Here is an 18,967-nt window from a genome sequence, read left to right on the forward strand (position 1 = left end):
AAATCATCAGAAAAGCATGCATTGATCTGTGTAAAATGAGTCACAATCTTCTTTGAAAGGAGGCAATCATTTAATTATGTAATGACTTTCACGCAGATGACAATAAATTGTTCAAGTTTTAATGAGTTTAAATTCTTGAACTTCATTTTAAAAAATTATTTCAGTATGAAGAAGTTCCTTTTATTATATCAATGTTTACAAAAGGGTATATAATTATGCTTAAAATTAATGATCCTGTGAAAAGAAAAATAGTTTTTGATACGGATCTTTTAAATGGATCTTTTGAAATACGTCATTATTATTAAGAAGATAAAATAAAAATTAAAAAAAAGAGATAGAAGAAATTAAATAAAAAGTGCTCCTGAAAAGAATTTTAATCAAGATGTTTTCAAATTAAAATGTTCTTGAAAATGATATTTGTTTAGTTTTTGTAACGGATGCTTTAAAAAAAAAAGCAAAAATACAAAAAAGTGCTCTTGAAATCGATCCACGTGTAATTTTTTAACGGACGTTTTATAAAAATACAAAAAAAAGTGCTCTTGAAATTGATCTTTATCAATATGTGTTCCTGAAACTGATGCTTAATGTAATCGTTTGTTGAAATTGAATAGTCAAAACGTGCTCCTGAAATATACTTTTTTTTTTTTTTTTTGTTTTTTTTAACGAACACTTATATAAATCAGAATTTGTGTTCCTGAAATTAATTAATTTATTAAACTAAATAAATCGCAAAAATTACAAAATAAAAGTGCTCTTGAAATTGATCTTTTTTCAACGTCTTTCTGAAATGTGTTCCTGAAAATAATATTTTAAAATAATCGTTTGTTGAAATTGAACATTAAAAATGTGTTCCTGAATGTATTTTCTTAAACAAACATTTTTATAACTCAAAATTTATGTTCTTAGAATTAATTAACTTATTAAATTTTTTTTAAAAATATGCAAAAAATACAAAAACGTGCTCTTGAAATTGATCTTTATCGATGTATTATCGAAATGTGTTCCTGGAAACTGATGTTTTGTCGAAATTGAACATTAAAAACTGCTCTTGAAATATATTTCATAAACAAAAACTTTTATAAATTGAATTTAATGCTCTTGAAATTTATTAAATTCGTTTCAAAATATATAATCATTTTCGGGTTTAGTATAAATTACTAAAATATATTCCTGAAGTACACTTATTAAAATAATTGCAATTCAGGAGTACATTTTAACGTTCAGTATATTAATTTTTGACATATTTAGCCTACTAATGTAATCATTAAAATATTTGAATAAGTGCATTTCAGAAACAAGTACACTTCAGGAACATTTCAGTGCTATAGCAATTAATCTCTAACGACTCTCTTTTGTACAGAGACTAGTTATATGTACTTATAAATTATGCTTAAAGTAATGACATTATAAAATCGAAACACTTAAAGGTGCTTCTAAAATTTATTATTTAAAACAAATAATAAATAATTAAACACGTGCTTCAAGAAATTAATCAATTTAAAAAATAAACACTTAAAAGATGCTCCTGAAATTAATCAATTTAAAAAAAAATACTTAAAAGGTGCTCCTGAAATTAATCAGTTTTAAAAAAATACACTTAAAAGGTGCTCCTGAAATTAATCAATTTTAAAAAACACTTAAAAGATGCTCCTGAAATTAATCAATTTTAAAAAAATACACTTAAAAGATGCTCCTAAAATTAATCAATTTTAAAAAATACACTTAAAAGGTGCTCCTGAAATTAATCGATTTTTTTAAAAACACAAGACGTTTCCTAAAGTTTATTATTTAAAAAATAAATAGCCAAACACGTGCTCCTAAAATTAATGAATTTAAAAAAAATACACTTAAAAGATGCTCCTGAAATTTATAATTTAAAAAGTAAAGAAATAGACAAATAATCAAACACGTGTTTCTGAAATTGATCGATTTCTCTTGAAAACAACAAGGAAAAGTGTTCCAGAAATCGACATTTAAATATAATCGCTTGGAAAATAGAACATTTAAAAAAAAATAGAGTGCTCCTGAAATGTATTAAATTTAATTAATTTAAAAAAAAATAAAAATAAGAAATTCAATTTAAACTTTTCCAACTAAACTATTTCATGCTTAACTATTTTAAAATTCAATATCCTAGTGGAATTCTATCTCCATTCCATTACAAGTAGAGCGATACGACTCCATATGAATGCAATTAACTTTGCAACTAGCGGTTCCTTTGTCTAGTGCCAAAAATTATGATATTATACTTAGATAAATTGTGATTTGAATTAGAAACTCGGTGGTAGGTATTCTAATGAATATATAAGGAAAAATAATAAATAAATAAACAAAGAATTTCTTTGTTAGCTTCGTGAATATTCTCACACATTCCTACACTAGTATAGAAGGGGGAGAATTGTATTTTAGAATAATCACCACCCTCCCCACGCATACGAGAGAAATTTAATTTGCATTTAGTAGTAGAAAAAACCAAATCACAGATGGCAAACGAACATTAATTTAGAACACTTCAACACTATGATGTAATTAAAGGGAGGAGGGGGGGAGTTTTCCTTCTTTATACAAGAGCATCTCTCTGTTCTTCTCAAGGATAAATTTCACCTACTTCGCCTACTCATTATGTGTTATGACAATTCTTTATAAACCTGTACGTGCTTTCACCCCGGGCTAGTGTTTTTTTACTGTTGACAAATTAACTCTTAAAGCACTTTCTGAGTAATCGATAACGCGCGATTTCGCTGCTGTAGTAGTTTTAATTATTGTAAATTAGCACTTACAGGAAATTTCGTTCGGTGTTTAAATATGTTATAGTGTTAACGATAGGTGATTGAATTTTTAATGTCATTATACAGTAATTATTGAAAAATGTTCACCATCCTTTGATGTTTAGCTTATTATGGTATGATTATTTGCCTGATAGTCGGGTTAATAATACGTTAAAGTCAGCCTGATATTTAAGTCGTTAATATACTGTATTATCAGACTGATATTTAGCCTGCAAGTATATCTTTAGTAACTTTATTTTTTTTATAAAATATATAGTATTATTAGCCTTATATTTAAATTAGTATTGTGACTATGTTAGTCTTGCATTTAGCCTGATAATATACTATTAGTATCCAGATATTTAGTTTAAAAAAACACTATCATTATCATGATATTTAGCCTTATAATAACTGTTATTAGCCTGATAGTAAGCCTGATAATATATTACAATTAACCTGATATATAGCCTGAAATATATATAATTATCAGCCTGTTAATTTAGTCTACTATTATTAACCGAATATTTAGCCTGAAAAATATTATTATTAGCCTGACAGTAAGCCTGATAATAACTGTTCTTAGCCCGATAGTAAGCCTGTATATTATATATTACAATTAACCTGATATTTAGCCTGAAATATACAGGCCTATAATTATCAGCCTGTTAATGTAGACTACTATTATTAACCGAATATTTAGCCTGAAAAATATTATTATTAGCCTGACAGTAAGCCTGATAATATATTATATATAGCCTGATATTAATCCTGAAATATATACAATTATTAGCCTGATAATATACGATTATTAATTTCATATTTTAGCCTCATAATATAACACCAACTAGCTTGAAGTTTAGCCTTTTAATATAACATTATCAACCAATTATACATTTAGCAGTTGATGTATAACTAGCCGTTGAAATAACCCTACAAGTATTGTCGCAGAGCGCTAATTCTCAGAGTAGCCTGATTTTCATACTTCGAAGTTTAGTAGCCTTAATATTTCTATATTATATATTTATTAAATTAAGTCACTCATCTGTTAAACTGACGTAAAATTTGTTGCTGCTTTTTCTTTCAGCTTTGGCATATTTTTAGAAGCATGATTCAACCAAATTTCGTCACATAAAATGCCAGATTTCCTTCGTAGAAAAGCGAGAAATTTAGAAAAATTTCAGGAAATATTGCATAAATTTCTATTAAAAAAAAAAAGACTATTGTAGCAATGTTTCAGCAAGTTNAAAAAAAAAAAAAAACAGAGTTTTTAAGCTGTGCAATAAATTTTTATGAAGAATTTTCGATAAAATTTATTTAAAAAAACACGCCGTCAGCTGTTCTAGTTCGAAAATCACAGAAAAACCTCTTCTACACACCACAAAATCGCGCAAGATTTCGATCATACGACCTTGTCAATCGTGGGGTTTACTGTTTACAAACGTCTAATTTGTAAGAGGAAGTGATGCAAAAGCACGCGACGAAGGTGACGTCAGCACGACAACAAAATGGCGTCTCCGAGACACCTCCCCCGTCTCCTTCCAAGAAAGTTTTTGAAACTTTCACGAGCCAATCACACTTGCACTTCTCCATAAAAGAAAGAAAGAAAAAAAAATGGTGGGAGCGTGATTGATACGAAATTTTCTGGCATAAAAATTAATGTGGCCCGTAATACCGTATTATTACGCAAAGGGGGTTTTTATATTAATCACGTGATAAAGCCACCCCAACACCTGGACCTCTCTCCAACGGACCTGGTCTGATAGCGTGAATGAAAGGCCGTTATAAGCTGACATCAAAACAGAGTACGTGAATAAAAGTCTGGCCAAAAAAAAAGAGAAGAGTTAGACAGGTTTGTACAGAAATCAATGGAGGAAAACATTCTCTACCCCCTCATTCAATGATTTTTGTACGCGTCTAACTGTATTGTTTGATACGTTTTACATAATTTCAACTGGTGGATGCTTAATCAAGTTCGTTGAACTCAATTCTCCGTGTTGATTAATTGATTTATGATTTATTTCGTGTTAATACTTAAGAAGAAATTGAGGTTTATTGCAGTCGAGCAATTGTTCTGTCGTAAAAATTCCCTTTTTTAATGGGTTAATAATGAGTTTTGACGTATTTTAAGGAGCGAACTTCAAAAATAAAAAAAAAATGATCAGTCCTCCTGTGGTTTGTGTTAAGGAGCTACCACCACTCCTCTTGAAAAGTTGGAACAACTCCATAGAAGCTCGCCCATCTGCAGTCCTGATAAGATTACCTTGGTTAAGTACACTAGATAAACCTTGCAAGGCAGGACATATGGAAACCTCTCAAAAGTCATCGTCTGTAGCGGCCGTCTATTGATCCCCTTTGTCCTACTTCTCTCCAGATCCGGGTGTGGTCACGTTACAACATTATGCATAAACCAGAATAATCAAAAAAAAAAAAAAAAAAAGATAGGGGGATACAGATTTTCGGTTACGGTCCAGCGACAAATCCCACGACGACCTTGAGCCGAGTCCTTGAACCTAAGCTCTTCAGTTGAACCCCCTAAAGCCTTTGATAGAACATCTTTCAACGTTCAATTTAAGCTTTCTTGTGTAATTTAAAACATCCTTCCTCCTTTCCCATCCTCAATTTAATTCGTTAAAACGAGAATTTATAAGCTAAATCTATCTGTAAAGTGTCCAGACGGTGCCTGTCTTTTGTCTTGTGTATTACCTGGTAAGGCACTAGAGATCCTCCCATGTCTTAATGGAAACACCCGGTACGTCACAGATACTAGTGTATCACGAAAAACTTCCTCTTGACATGCATGAAGAATCTGGCACTCGTGAAACACCTTTTGCTTCCCAACTCGGCCACAGTTTCACCATTTACTAGAGGGGAGGAGAGCCGAAAATTCGCCTTTTCATACTCCATCTGTTGCTGTCGTCTGGCATATGTCACTTTAAATGTGATATCTTTCTGTCCGGTGCCGAAAAAGAAGGTCCTAGTTTATGGAAAACAGAATTTCCAATCAGGCAGAAGCGTGCTGCAAGAATTGGTAGAGATGCTGTTGCTTCTACAAATCCTCCTCCTCTTCTCTCCCCTCGGAATTAATGCTTCTGATGTTTTTTTGAGTAAGACAAGAGCACTTTATTCTATATTAGAATATCCTACTGAAGATAACCTCTCGGGGGACATTCCAAATTTATCTTTCAGGTTCTTAAAGTAGCCCGGGGGTAACTAAAATAAAGTTAGCAACAGTCGAGGAACGAATGCTGCTGCGCTTTTTCAACTTTGCCATTTTCCTTCTTCTTCCTCCTCCTCTTCTTCAATAATGTTTTTATTTTTATTCTTAATTCCTTGCATATTTTAATGCAAGGGAAATTGTTCTCTATATCAAGAGTCCATTATATATTTAAATACAGTAAACTCTCGATTTAACAAGTTATCAGGGAACTTAGCCCATTGAAAGTTCACTATATGGAGAGTTTACTGTAATTAAACGTTTAATAAATGTTTTAAAAATAAAATAATGAATAAATTTAAAAGAAAATTAAATATTTTAATTATAAAATTCGAATATTTTATTAAAGATTTACGTATAAAACCCTCAAAAATCGATTAATTTATGGAAAATATTCGATATTACGCGTGGAAAAGGTTAGAAATTACATAAAAATCTAAATTTAGCATCGTAAATCTTCCATAAACAAACACGTTTATAGATTTTTTAGAATATTTTAAACTTTCTCTTCGAAATAACGCATATAATTCGATATTTTCTTCACACTTTGAAGCACTGAACGTTCAGTTATACTCTTCCATTGTCTGATCTTCCATTTCTTTTTTCATTAATCTTAATTTTATGTGTCAAAACTCGACGTGAAAGTAAGGAACCTCGATATAAATGATGTGATTGGAAGCAATAGAATTCTTTTATACAATTCACCTTATCTTCTTTAAAGAATATAATAAATTACTCCAACGTCAATCAAGAGATTTTGCTCTTATCGATCATTTTATACACCATAGAAATGATATTAACCTACATTTTTCGTTATAAACAATCGATACATTACTTTATTAATCGATTGAATTTGTTAAAAATGATTTAAAGTAAGTGGATTTTTAGTTCGTCTGCGTGCTTGTTTCAACTACAACTATAGAAAATGAACTATTGATGAACTACAGGGTGGTTGGAATGTAACTAGTCATTAAAAATTAGCTACAATTTCTATATTTATAATGAAATAATGATGAAAATTATTTAAAATATACCTCATTAAGTGCAAATATGAACGCATACCTTGAAATTCAACGAAAGGCCAATGCCATTCACCAACGGCACATTTTCTTAAGATCGTGGCGTGGATAGATTGCCACATTTCGATTGTTTCCGGATGAATTGTATATCCGGAAACAATCAAAAATTTTCATTGGATGTGGTTGCTGTGCAGAGATGGTGGCATACTTTACCGTATGCCACCATTTCTGCACAGCACCACTGATTTCCACACCATTCAGTGTGCAGAAATCTCATCTCGCTCCTGAACAGACAAGCGGTCGGCCATCTTTTATTGCCAATGCGCGTGCAGCCTCTCTCGGTCATTGTCTACATCACCATTGCAAAAATTATAAAATTCCATTAATTGATGTACAAGCGCACACAAAATTTATTATTATTATATAATTATTACAAAAATCAAACCGACTTTCCAATGCCTAGTTACTTTCTACTCAACCTATAGAACTATAGAAGATTAGCTATAAAGTACTTAGTTTTTCAGCATAAATTCTAATTTTTTTTTTACTTACATTTTCTTGTAAAGTAGTGTTTATAATGTAAAGAGGCGAAATGTGTAATTTTCAACAATAATTTTTGTTTAACGGACATAAAGAAATTAACAGTAGACAATTTTGTAAATTACAAGAGCCTGACAATAATTAAAATCACAATGGCAGGAAAGAGAATAATAAAAATAAACTTAACAATTAACAGAATTTTTATTGGTATTTTACAGTAAAAACTTTATACAACACAAGAGTAGAGGGGCACACCTCGGACCACACGCGGTGCCACAACAGTGGGATACTTATCGCAGAAAATTTGGCAAGTAGGAACCTGACCTACGATCACCTCTAACGATCCTCCCACAACCGTTTATGGTCAAGTTGTGTGAAGTTTAAAAGAAAAATAAAAAAAAAAAAAGGAAAAATCTGTATCAATCTCTATTACGTGACCTCCAAGTTTCTATAAAAACAGGTCATACAAATCCGTTGTCTTGGCAACACGTCCTCCCCCTTTCTAAGTCAGTGACACTACTAAAATAAGGTAACAAAAAAACACATTCATTCCTATGCCAATTCCACTATCTCACGCATTATAATAGACTTCTATCGTGACGTGTGGTGTAATTCCCAAATGAAAATCTCCTCCTCAATGGATTTTCTTTATTTATTTATTTATTTTTTCACCTCTGAATAAAGTTTCTCTCTACTTTCTTAAACCGAATCTATACACAGTTTAATTCTACAACTAAAGAAAGTCGAAGGAACGAGACGTATTAATTTATTCTAGGAATGGGTTGGAAACGGTTTCCTCCCTCTTATCAAACCTTCTATTATTAGCGAGTTTACTGATGAATTTTTATGAGGGATTAATGCAAGAATTTACTATGTCAAATTAACTATAAATACCGTACATACAGACGGACGGACCACTAATAATAATATTAAATTGGCTGGGGGATTAGAAAATATGTAACTAATGCCCTCATAAGATGGAGAAGTCGTAAAATCTATGATTTTTTTTTTCTTTCTTCCTCCTCTTCTGTCCTCTTATACAGGTTGGTTTACACACTTTTTATTGTTACTCATTGCGTGTTGTATATTATTAAACTGGGTCGTAAACCCTGTTTCTAATCTTCTTTCACTGTTTATATCAAGTAAATATCAGTAATTAAACAGAAGAATCATCACTTAATTTGTACATCTATATTAGAAATTGGTGTGAAAATAGAAGGCTGAGCGGTTTAGTGGGCTAAATCAGTAACGATTTCTGTGTATTAACTTCTGTAGAAATCAATTTTTCTACGATTTAAAGCGTGATAATTAGAAGGTTGGACAGTTTAATCTGTAAATTAGAAGAACATGTGGACTTAGAAGTTCCAGATGCTTGCTGTTATGGTAACACTTTTTATAATGGGTTAATTTCAGAGCCTACTTGTACCTATTGTGGTGTCTCTGAAAACATATGGCCACAGAGGGGAACCCGCAGATGCCAATTTGTAATGCTACTACAGCAACAATGCATCCTTCCTCTAACTAATTTTTCACATTTCATGAGAGCGTATGCCAGTCGTGTTGATGTCCCAATCGCTTTAATTGGTCCACCTGAAACGGAGGGCCAAACAAATACAACAATATATCGACCCTCTTCTTAATTATAACATTTTTGTTCCCCTTTCTTTCTTTCTAAGTTTAAAATTTGCACATGGCTGCTTATGAATGTTAAATGTTCGTCAGGGTAGAAAGGTAGTGACTCTTTTCTTTTTCTTTCTGCTGATTTCCTCTGCAACTTTCATTTATTTCTACATTAGTAAAATGATAATAATAATAAAAAAAAGGAAGCAATGGCCGCAAAAATTTTTTTTCCTTGTATTTTTTTCTGAATAACCGGAAAGAGTTGTGCATGCTGTACCTCTTTCTGTCTGTCTGTATGCGTATGTGCTTCTGGCAGAATGTTGACGAACTAGGTTATGTCGAGATCAGTTCACGTGAAAAGATAAAGGATCACGCTAACCTGAAATGCATTTCCTGATCCTGGATTTTTTGCACAACGTTTCCTAAACCTTTCCCCCATTCCACAGTGTCTACAGGAGTAAAAATTTGGAATTTGTAGCACGCTTTTTCATGTAGATCGTTTAGAAAAATGCGAGTGATACCATCTGTTTGCTTTTCCACCCCTCTTATAAAAAAGGGTTTGAAGACAGATCGACGTCTGTTTATTTCTCTATCGTCTCCTCCCAATTCTATTGAGAAATTCTTCACACAAATATATAAAACTTTATTAAGTTAAGAGGAAATTTTTTAGGTGGTAAAATTAAAGAAAACAAAACTCGATTTTGGGAGGTGCTCACTGGTTTTAAATGTCTGTTAATTATAGGGATAAAGTGATAAGTTTGGGAGGAGAAGCTTAGATTCTTCTTCGTCTTTCAATGAATGAGATGATTGGGCGGAGTCGTTCTAAAGCTCTGTATAGGATTAGGTAGACACGCTTCCTTAAAATCCTCTCTCTCTAACGAAGAGAATTTTGATAATAGTAACGCCTGAAAAAGTAGGGATTAAGGAGATGTATTTGAGTGAAGTACTAATTCGATATATAAGCAAAATTGGGAGGAGCATTCCGTGAGAAACTGGATAGCTTTAACACGTCAAAACACCGAGATGTGTGGCAGTTTGGGAGGAGCAATTCGTGCACTTGTTGGTGCCACTCAGTGGTCGAAATTTGGGAGGGAAACGATGAGTCTCAACCTATATCAGTGTCAATTTTGAACGGAGTATTCTTATAAATTGGGTACAAAGTTCAGGGGTGAAACAAACAATCGAAGATTTATACAGCTAAATTTGTTCCTCGCAAATATACTGTGCAATCTTAATATTTTGGGCGGAGCACAGATTAATGAGTGATAATTTGCTCCATTATTTACAATGTTTATCTTCTTATTAACGTTTCGAAAGACGTTAGTGTAGAAGTATTTTTTTTATGACGAAAGCGCCATTACGTCACAAAGAAAAACACAGGGGGACACCAAGAATGCTATATAATCGACATTATTCTTAAGGTAGTGTCTGTAAATCTTCAGAAGAGCCGCATGAGATGTATAAAAGTTAGTTAATAAACAGCATTCCTTACTTCTTCACCAACAATGGATGAGTGAGAGAAAAAGGCAGACCGGGTGTGTTTTTCCAAGAACTTCGAGGTTCTACCTCCACCGACGGAGAGGGGGAAGAAGGGGAAAAAAGGGCCTCAAGGTCACTCGCTAACCCACGGGAAGCGGGCATAGTACCCGGATGTAACTAGGTGAACACAGCGAAAGATAGCAATCTGGGTATGTTCTAGAGTACCCTTATACTTCTTTGGGTATATAAGTCTGGTAAATGACTTACCTGCAATGGGGGTAAAATACGATCAAACTTGTGTACTCCTGTATAAAATAAGCTGCCATTTAATTATAAATATGCTGTCAGGGTGGACTGAAGTAGTATAAAAGGGTTTTTTTTCAGCTTTAACGCGTGAAAGTTTGCTGTGTGAACTTCTACTCAATGCTCAATTATTAGCAGTCTTGTAGTGTTATATACTTAATTATGCCACTTCGTATGATTATGACATACAAATAAACATTTCTTTCTGTACAAATAGACAGAAAAAGGAAGTAAATTAATAAAAATCATGATGAAGTAGACAAAAATAATGGAAAAATTCGTTAAATTTGCTACTATTCTATTGTTTAAAACAGAGAAAAATTTCAAATTCAGTAGAGAATTTTCACTCAGATATGGTTTATTTTTCTATTCCCTTTGATAAATTTAGTAGTAGGAGCAGTACAGGTCAATACAAACCTATATTTTGCATTCCAACTCTAGCTGATGCTCGAATATTGAATGCAAAGAAAGAAAAAACATTTCCAGAAGTATGCAAAAAACAGGAATTCTATGAATAAATATAACATAAAGTTGTCTAGAGAGCCTTTCTTTTTTTTTTCTTTAACCTATAAAAGTTTATATTGCATCTTAATATAGAAGTCATCTTATTATTGTCGAGTATACCTCGTTTAGTAATTGAATAAGTTTATAAGGAAGGTAATAAAGCACAGAATTCAAGGAATAATTCACCTTTCAACCCCGCAAAACTAGTTTGTATGCATAACATGAATCGAAATTTATCATCACAGAAGTAGATGTGATGCATTAATAACTTAATGAATTTATTTCCAACCGCAATAACTCGAAAAGGAAAGTATTACATACCATAGAACCGGATAATTTTATATAATTAATTTTCTTTTTTTCCCCCTCGATAAATTTACCTCCTTCCGGGAATTATCCCTTCTATTTCTTTTACAATTTGACCAATTTGTAAGCGAAATATTTCCCTACAAATGACAGGAAATTCCCTAAACGTAGACAATGATAAGCATCTACACCATACTAACTGGTGAATTTATAGCAGTTAGTTGTACTATCTCCTGTTCTTGTCACTGAAATAGAAGGGAATTGAAGAAATATGTTCTGTGTAGTAGTATAGTTCCTCGTTGGATCATAAAGGGATGAATTAGAAGTCCGGATACGATGGGTTGTAAGATAGATAATTTGTCCACGTCTCATGGGAGATGTACACCAGAAAACTCTCTGATAAAAATTTCAGTGAATAGTGCTTGAAAACACAACTATTTTCTGAAATTTCGGATATTTTTCTCTATGATAAATATGCTTAAAATCGTACATATATGTGAAAACCATATTTCTATAAAGACAGAAAAATCATTCCAACAAAAAACCAGTATGTGAAGCTACAGAGTAGTTTATAAAAGAATAAATAACTTCCCCTTCTGGAAGAATCGAAGAGAAATAAGTCTTCTGGAAGAAGCGAGGATAAACAAGTCCTCCATAAGTAAAAATAAGGCTCAGTATAGAAGAAAATAAACCCATTTTTATCAAAAAATCTCTTACAGGAAACGAAAGTTTCAATTCACTGAAAATATATGACTAATATTTACTTTCTCACCTACTCTTTACGAGGAGAATTTCTAGAAATATAGAAAAAAAAAAACCTGGAAAAAATTTAAATCTCAATCTCCCCCAGTATACTAGAAAGCACAGTAATAAAAAAAATATTCTGCCTCTAACCATTCATCACTTTCGTTTAATAATACAATATCCTTCAACGTATAGAAGATAACGAACGAATTCGTAACGCGATCGTAACCTTCACTCCCTTATCTGAAAGACGAAACGAATAAGACACACACATAATCTCACACTAGATCTTCTATAAATTCACAATTTAAATCATCTCCAGTAAAAATTCTATTCTATATTTTTTAGTGTAACTCTTGAGAACATCTTCCGCCTCTTTAATGGACCCAAAATGAATAAAATGTCTTGATATGTGTATACAGACCTACTTAATTTCTGCCACGAGCCTTCCAGACTGGAGCCATAAGACACGTAACACCCATTAAATAGGGAGTAACCTAATATTGTGGCTCCTAAAACTAGAAATGAAAGGGTCGTCCTATTTCATAATGATATAAATTAAATAATACAAATATGTATATATATATGTTTCGATTCTTAATTAATAATAATTAATACATAAAAAATTTAAAAAATTAATTAAAAAAAATAAAATTAATACATTAAAAAAATAATTATTCGAAAATATCATCTGATAAGTTTATAATTAAATATAAAATTAATTGAGTTCAAATTTCTAAATGGCTTTTAAATTAATTGAAAAATGTAATATGCTCGATTCGAGGAATTGAAATAGATATTTTGTTTCATAAAAAAAAAATTGTAAATTTTATTTTTTTTTTAATTTTAATTATTAGAAATAATCAATTTTACGTAAATGATCATTTAAATTATTTTATTTTAAATATCAATTATGTAATTGACATTTTTTCAGTTTGTAAATTTTAAAAATGAGAGAAAAAAATTTTATTGTTGAAACTGAGTTTTTTTTTACAATTTCTGAAATTTACAATTTTTTAAATTGAATTTTTTGCATTTTTAAACTTACAATTTTTAAATTGAATTTTTTGTCATTTTTTAATCTTACAATTTTTAAATCGAATTTTTTGCATTTTTTAAACTTACAATTTTTAAATTGAAATTTTTGTAATTTTTAAATTGAATTTTTTGTCATTTTTTAAACTTACAATTTTTTAAAGTTGAAACTTTTTAAATTTTCTTAAATATACGGTTTTTAAATTAATTTTTTTAAAATTAAAAAACTGAAATAATTTCAATTTAAAAATTGCAAATTTTTAAAAAAAGAACTTACAAAATTTATAACCTCGAAATATTTTAATAGTTTCTTAAAAACACGACTTTCTAATTTGAATTTTTTAAATTACAGTTTCAAAATTCTGATTTACAATATTGTAAATTAAACTGTAATATCCCCTCGAGTCTCGTTACAGCTCAACTGTTTTTCGTCTCAATGAACATAATACGCTTTAAAAAAAAAATGGCTGGCAGTCAACACATAGCACATGCAGCTCACGTGACACGAATCCATAAGGCACACGCCTCCTTCGAAGCACCCCTATACACGGAGGGAGGAGGGAGGAAAAACTGAAGCGAATAATGTATTTCCTATAACCCATTATTAATCAATACTCCCCATACCACGTGACCAACAGATGTAATATATATATATATACATTTATTTTTTTTAACGTATAGTTTTCGTATCAGATGAAGTAGAAAGCTTATCTCTAGTGTTTACTATTGAACCAATTAGCTGTGTAAGTAGGTTAAGAGAAATCTTATGTCCTTATTGTAATAAAACACTTCATTAAGGTGACTTTTATCTCGAAAGAAAATTTTATTTATTTATTTATTTATTTATTTTTTAAATTAGTTAAAATTCATATTAAATTGATCTAAACACCTGCTGAGATTTTACAGTATATTGACTTCACGGTTGGTATGTTACTGATGATTTCCTGGTAGTCATAAAGTTCCACCCTCGAGAGAATAACGATTCAAAACGTCTCGATCGAAATTAAGACGTGAATATATAAAAAGAAAACAGGATACGAAGTGACTTGTAAATTATTTTTGTAACTAGATACGAAGTGTAATTTATAGAAATTTCATTTTAAATGGTTTACATAACGGTTAAAATATAAATAAATAAACTTGTGTGTTACTCATAAAAACTATAAATCACCCTTCAACAGCCGCAAATTATTATTATTATTTTTTTTTTCTATGACATTTTAATTAAAATATTACAATTTTATTTTAATTCGTTTTCTAAATAATTAATATTGAAAATTGTAATCGCTATTTTAAATTTAATTATTATTATTATTTTTTCAAAGTTCGTAATTAAACTAGTTTGACTTTTATGAGTTTATATTTCTGATTGACTTTTACATTAATTGAAGAATAATGTATTATACGTAAATTTAAAAAAGTGTGAATTATTTTGCTTTTTTTATAAGTTATAAAACTATCAATTGCATTTTTAAAATGGTAAGTTTTAAATTAATTGAAGAAAATAACAATAAATATCAACTAAATCGATAATTGTTGTTCATTAAAGTTTAAAAAACGAAATTGACTTTTTTTAAAAAAGAAAAATCATCAATTTCAACAATTAAAAACGCAAATAAAAATTTCAATTTCAATAATTAAAAACGGCAAATAAAAATTTCAATTTCAACAATTANTAACTGTATTGTTTGATACGTTTTACATAATTTCAACTGGTGGATGCTTAATCAAGTTCGTTGAACTCAATTCTCCGTGTTGATTAATTGATTTATGATTTATTTCGTGTTAATACTTAAGAAGAAATTGAGGTTTATTGCAGTCGAGCAATTGTTCTGTCGTAAAAATTCCCTTTTTTAATGGGTTAATAATGAGTTTTGATGTATTTTAAGGAGCGAACTTCAAAAATAAAAAAAAAATGATCAGTCCTCCTGTGGTTTGTGTTAAGGAGCTACCACCACTCCTCTTGAAAAGTTGGAACAACTCCATAGAAGCTCGCCCATCTGCAGTCCTGATAAGATTACCTTGGTTAAGTACACTAGATAAACCTTGCAAGGCAGGACATATGGAAACCTCTCAAAAGTCATCGTCTGTAGCGGCCGTCTATTGATCCCCTTTGTCCTACTTCTCTCCAGATCCGGGTGTGGTCACGTTACAACATTATGCATAAACCAGAATAATCAAAAAAAAAAAAAAAAAAAGATAGGGGGATACAGATTTTCGGTTACGGTCCAGCGACAAATCCCACGACGACCTTGAGCCGAGTCCTTGAACCTAAGCTCTTCAGTTGAACCCCCTAAAGCCTTTGATAGAACATCTTTCAACGTTCAATTTAAGCTTTCTTGTGTAATTTAAAACATCCTTCCTCCTTTCCCATCCTCAATTTAATTCGTTAAAACGAGAATTTATAAGCTAAATCTATCTGTAAAGTGTCCAGACGGTGCCTGTCTTTTGTCTTGTGTATTACCTGGTAAGGCACTAGAGATCCTCCCATGTCTTAATGGAAACACCCGGTACGTCACAGATACTAGTGTATCACGAAAAACTTCCTCTTGACATGCATGAAGAATCTGGCACTCGTGAAACACCTTTTGCTTCCCAACTCGGCCACAGTTTCACCATTTACTAGAGGGGAGGAGAGCCGAAAATTCGCCTTTTCATACTCCATCTGTTGCTGTCGTCTGGCATATGTCACTTTAAATGTGATATCTTTCTGTCCGGTGCCGAAAAAGAAGGTCCTAGTTTATGGAAAACAGAATTTCCAATCAGGCAGAAGCGTGCTGCAAGAATTGGTAGAGATGCTGTTGCTTCTACAAATCCTCCTCCTCTTCTCTCCCCTCGGAATTAATGCTTCTGATGTTTTTTTGAGTAAGACAAGAGCACTTTATTCTATATTAGAATATCCTACTGAAGATAACCTCTCGGGGGACATTCCAAATTTATCTTTCAGGTTCTTAAAGTAGCCCGGGGGTAACTAAAATAAAGTTAGCAACAGTCGAGGAACGAATGCTGCTGCGCTTTTTCAACTTTGCCATTTTCCTTCTTCTTCCTCCTCCTCTTCTTCAATAATGTTTTTATTTTTATTCTTAATTCCTTGCATATTTTAATGCAAGGGAAATTGTTCTCTATATCAAGAGTCCATTATATATTTAAATACAAAATTACAAAAAAAAATTTCGTACAATTCCATTACTTTGTGACTCAAAAATTATCGATTTTTTTCGGATTTAACTAAAAAAAACAACCACTCAATTTTTGTGTTTTATTTTAAAATAAAACAAAACAGTAAATTGGGCGGAGTAAGTTAATATTAAAACAAAATCCCCTCATAAAATCAATGAAGGAAAAAAAAAGAAAAAAAAATTACCCTATTTACAATTTCATAAAAACGTTAAATCAATACCGCGAAGTGGCACCCATCTATCATCCAGAAATTTCATTTCTAAAGATGATTTTTATGATTCGATCACGTGACTATCATCCGTAAAATCGTCAAGCGCAATAAAAGAGGATAGAGAACTTAATAAAACTGGAAAAAATTCCGTGATTTCGTTGAATAAATTGAAACTTTCTCTTCCACCCCGCATAGTTTACAGACTGTTTGGTTCCTTCAACGAAATTAAATCAAGTTATTCACCTTTCGGCATTTTTAAATGTACTTTTTACTTTTTTATTTTTTTCATTTTAAGGGGGAGTGACTCTGTAGATGTTTCACAGTAAATTGTAATGAAGTCGACCGAGCGTAACAGTAAATAAATAAAGTATGTACTGTATACGGAGGGGGTGGTATGTGTTGCCTGCCGTAACGTTACGAATTATATTAATCGATATGACTTTTCACATGCCGAATTATTGTTTATTTTATCAGTTCCAGTTGTTTAACTTCCATTTTTATCAACCTGGAGAGCCGTGCTTATCGTGACGATCCCACTTCCCCCCTACCTTATCATCCGTAACGGCCTGCTTGCAGGTGTGGACCCTGCACCCACCTCCCTCTTCTATAATCAAACCTCTGAAACTTTTTCCTTTACAGAATGTAGGTAGGGGTAAAAGTTAAATACGGCAGCGTCACGTGATCCGCTTTTATAGTGTCTATTGGTCAAATTTCGACAATAAAACCCGAGTTAGTGGCGCTGAAAGATCGTAGACCGGAGCGGCTGAGAAGAGAAATGTTTAATAGATTAAAAATATAAATAAATAAATAACAGAAAAAAAACTACCGCCCGGTGTGACTGGGTATGTCTGTCTGCCAGGTAAACGGACGTGACGTCACACGGTTGAGTGACCGACCGGAAGTTTTATGTTTGCGCATCCTGCTATCCGGACTAACGACATTTATTTTGTTTCTTTTATTTTATTTTATTGTAAATATACAGTTGATAAAGCAAGAATAATTTATATAAAAGAAGTAAAATTTTTAACATGATTTTAACGGGTCATGTGGCGTTGAATATATCCATCTGTCGTGACAACTGGTGTGCAAATGCGCTCGAAAGGACACAAGTAACGAGGATAATATATATAAAAAACACATAGAAAATGCTCGATCATTTTACAATTTCCAAACGTGTTTTTGGGTATTTGGGTTGCATGGATCCAAGTTTGGGCCACGTATACGTTTTTACAATGGGGTGCTGCCACTTATTTTCAAGAGTTCCATCACGTGTGCTGTGACTAACACTTGTGCAACCCTATCACGTGGCGAGGTTAGAAGTTTTCGAGACTTTTACTCAACCGTTTTTGCTGCTCGACTACTTTCTTTATGCTCTTATCTTATATATATATATACATTTTTTCAAGGGCATAGATTACATAGTATACATTTTAATGCCCGGATTAATATGTAAATATTTTATCACAGACACGTTACGCAATGCTTAATTTGGGTGGATTAAAGAGGTTTGCGTAAGTAAGCGTGAGGGTGCCGTGTTTCGTAAGTGTGACATCATATAAATAAACTTTAAAGGTACTTACGAACTGCAACCTTCCTGGCATTGAGGCCTTTCGAAGTTTTGCTGCACACATCGATTCTTCCCTTTAATTCTTCTGTTTTCTTATATAGGGCCTCGCACTCACCCCCTATATCGTTGAAAACGTAATGTGCCAACTTCAGGAGGCACGTCAGCTGATGTAAAGTAGCCACCAACGTTCGATTGCACGTTGCTTCCAACAGATCATCCTCACATTTCCCGTTTCCTCTACTCAGGTAGACGGGTTCGATGGTCCACTTCCAAAAAGGCATGGCTCCAATTTACTTGTGTGTTTATCCTCGTGGCTCGAAAGGAGCCACGCGTGAGCGAAGGCTCTCCTTCAGCAGCTGCACAGCATACTTCCCGCTCTCTACTGAACGCATCAATGGTTGGTGCACGGAGCGAGGTTGTTACGCTGTTCCTTCTAGCGCCGTACATCCCCCTGGTGTGGGTTATGCGCGGTAACTA

General features: G+C 32.1%; 1 protein-coding gene across 1 annotated transcript in view; it reads right to left on the minus strand.

Annotated features, from left to right (window-relative positions):
* The window catches only part of LOC111633015, a 56,311-nt gene extending 37,386 nt beyond the window's left edge, over positions 1-18,925 (minus strand). The window contains exon 1 of the mRNA XM_023377538.1: positions 18,504-18,925. Within this exon, the coding sequence (XP_023233306.1) occupies positions 18,504-18,771 (268 nt within the window). The 5' untranslated portion in view covers positions 18,772-18,925. The remainder of the gene's footprint in view (positions 1-18,503) is intronic.
* Positions 18,926-18,967: the final 42 nt, after the last annotated feature.

The sequence above is a fragment of the Centruroides sculpturatus genome, unplaced genomic scaffold (genome assembly GCF_000671375.1).
Source record: "Centruroides sculpturatus isolate CEXI.00-Female unplaced genomic scaffold, Cexi_2.0 scaffold296, whole genome shotgun sequence".
In the NCBI taxonomy this organism is placed as follows: Eukaryota; Metazoa; Arthropoda; class Arachnida; order Scorpiones; family Buthidae; genus Centruroides; species Centruroides sculpturatus.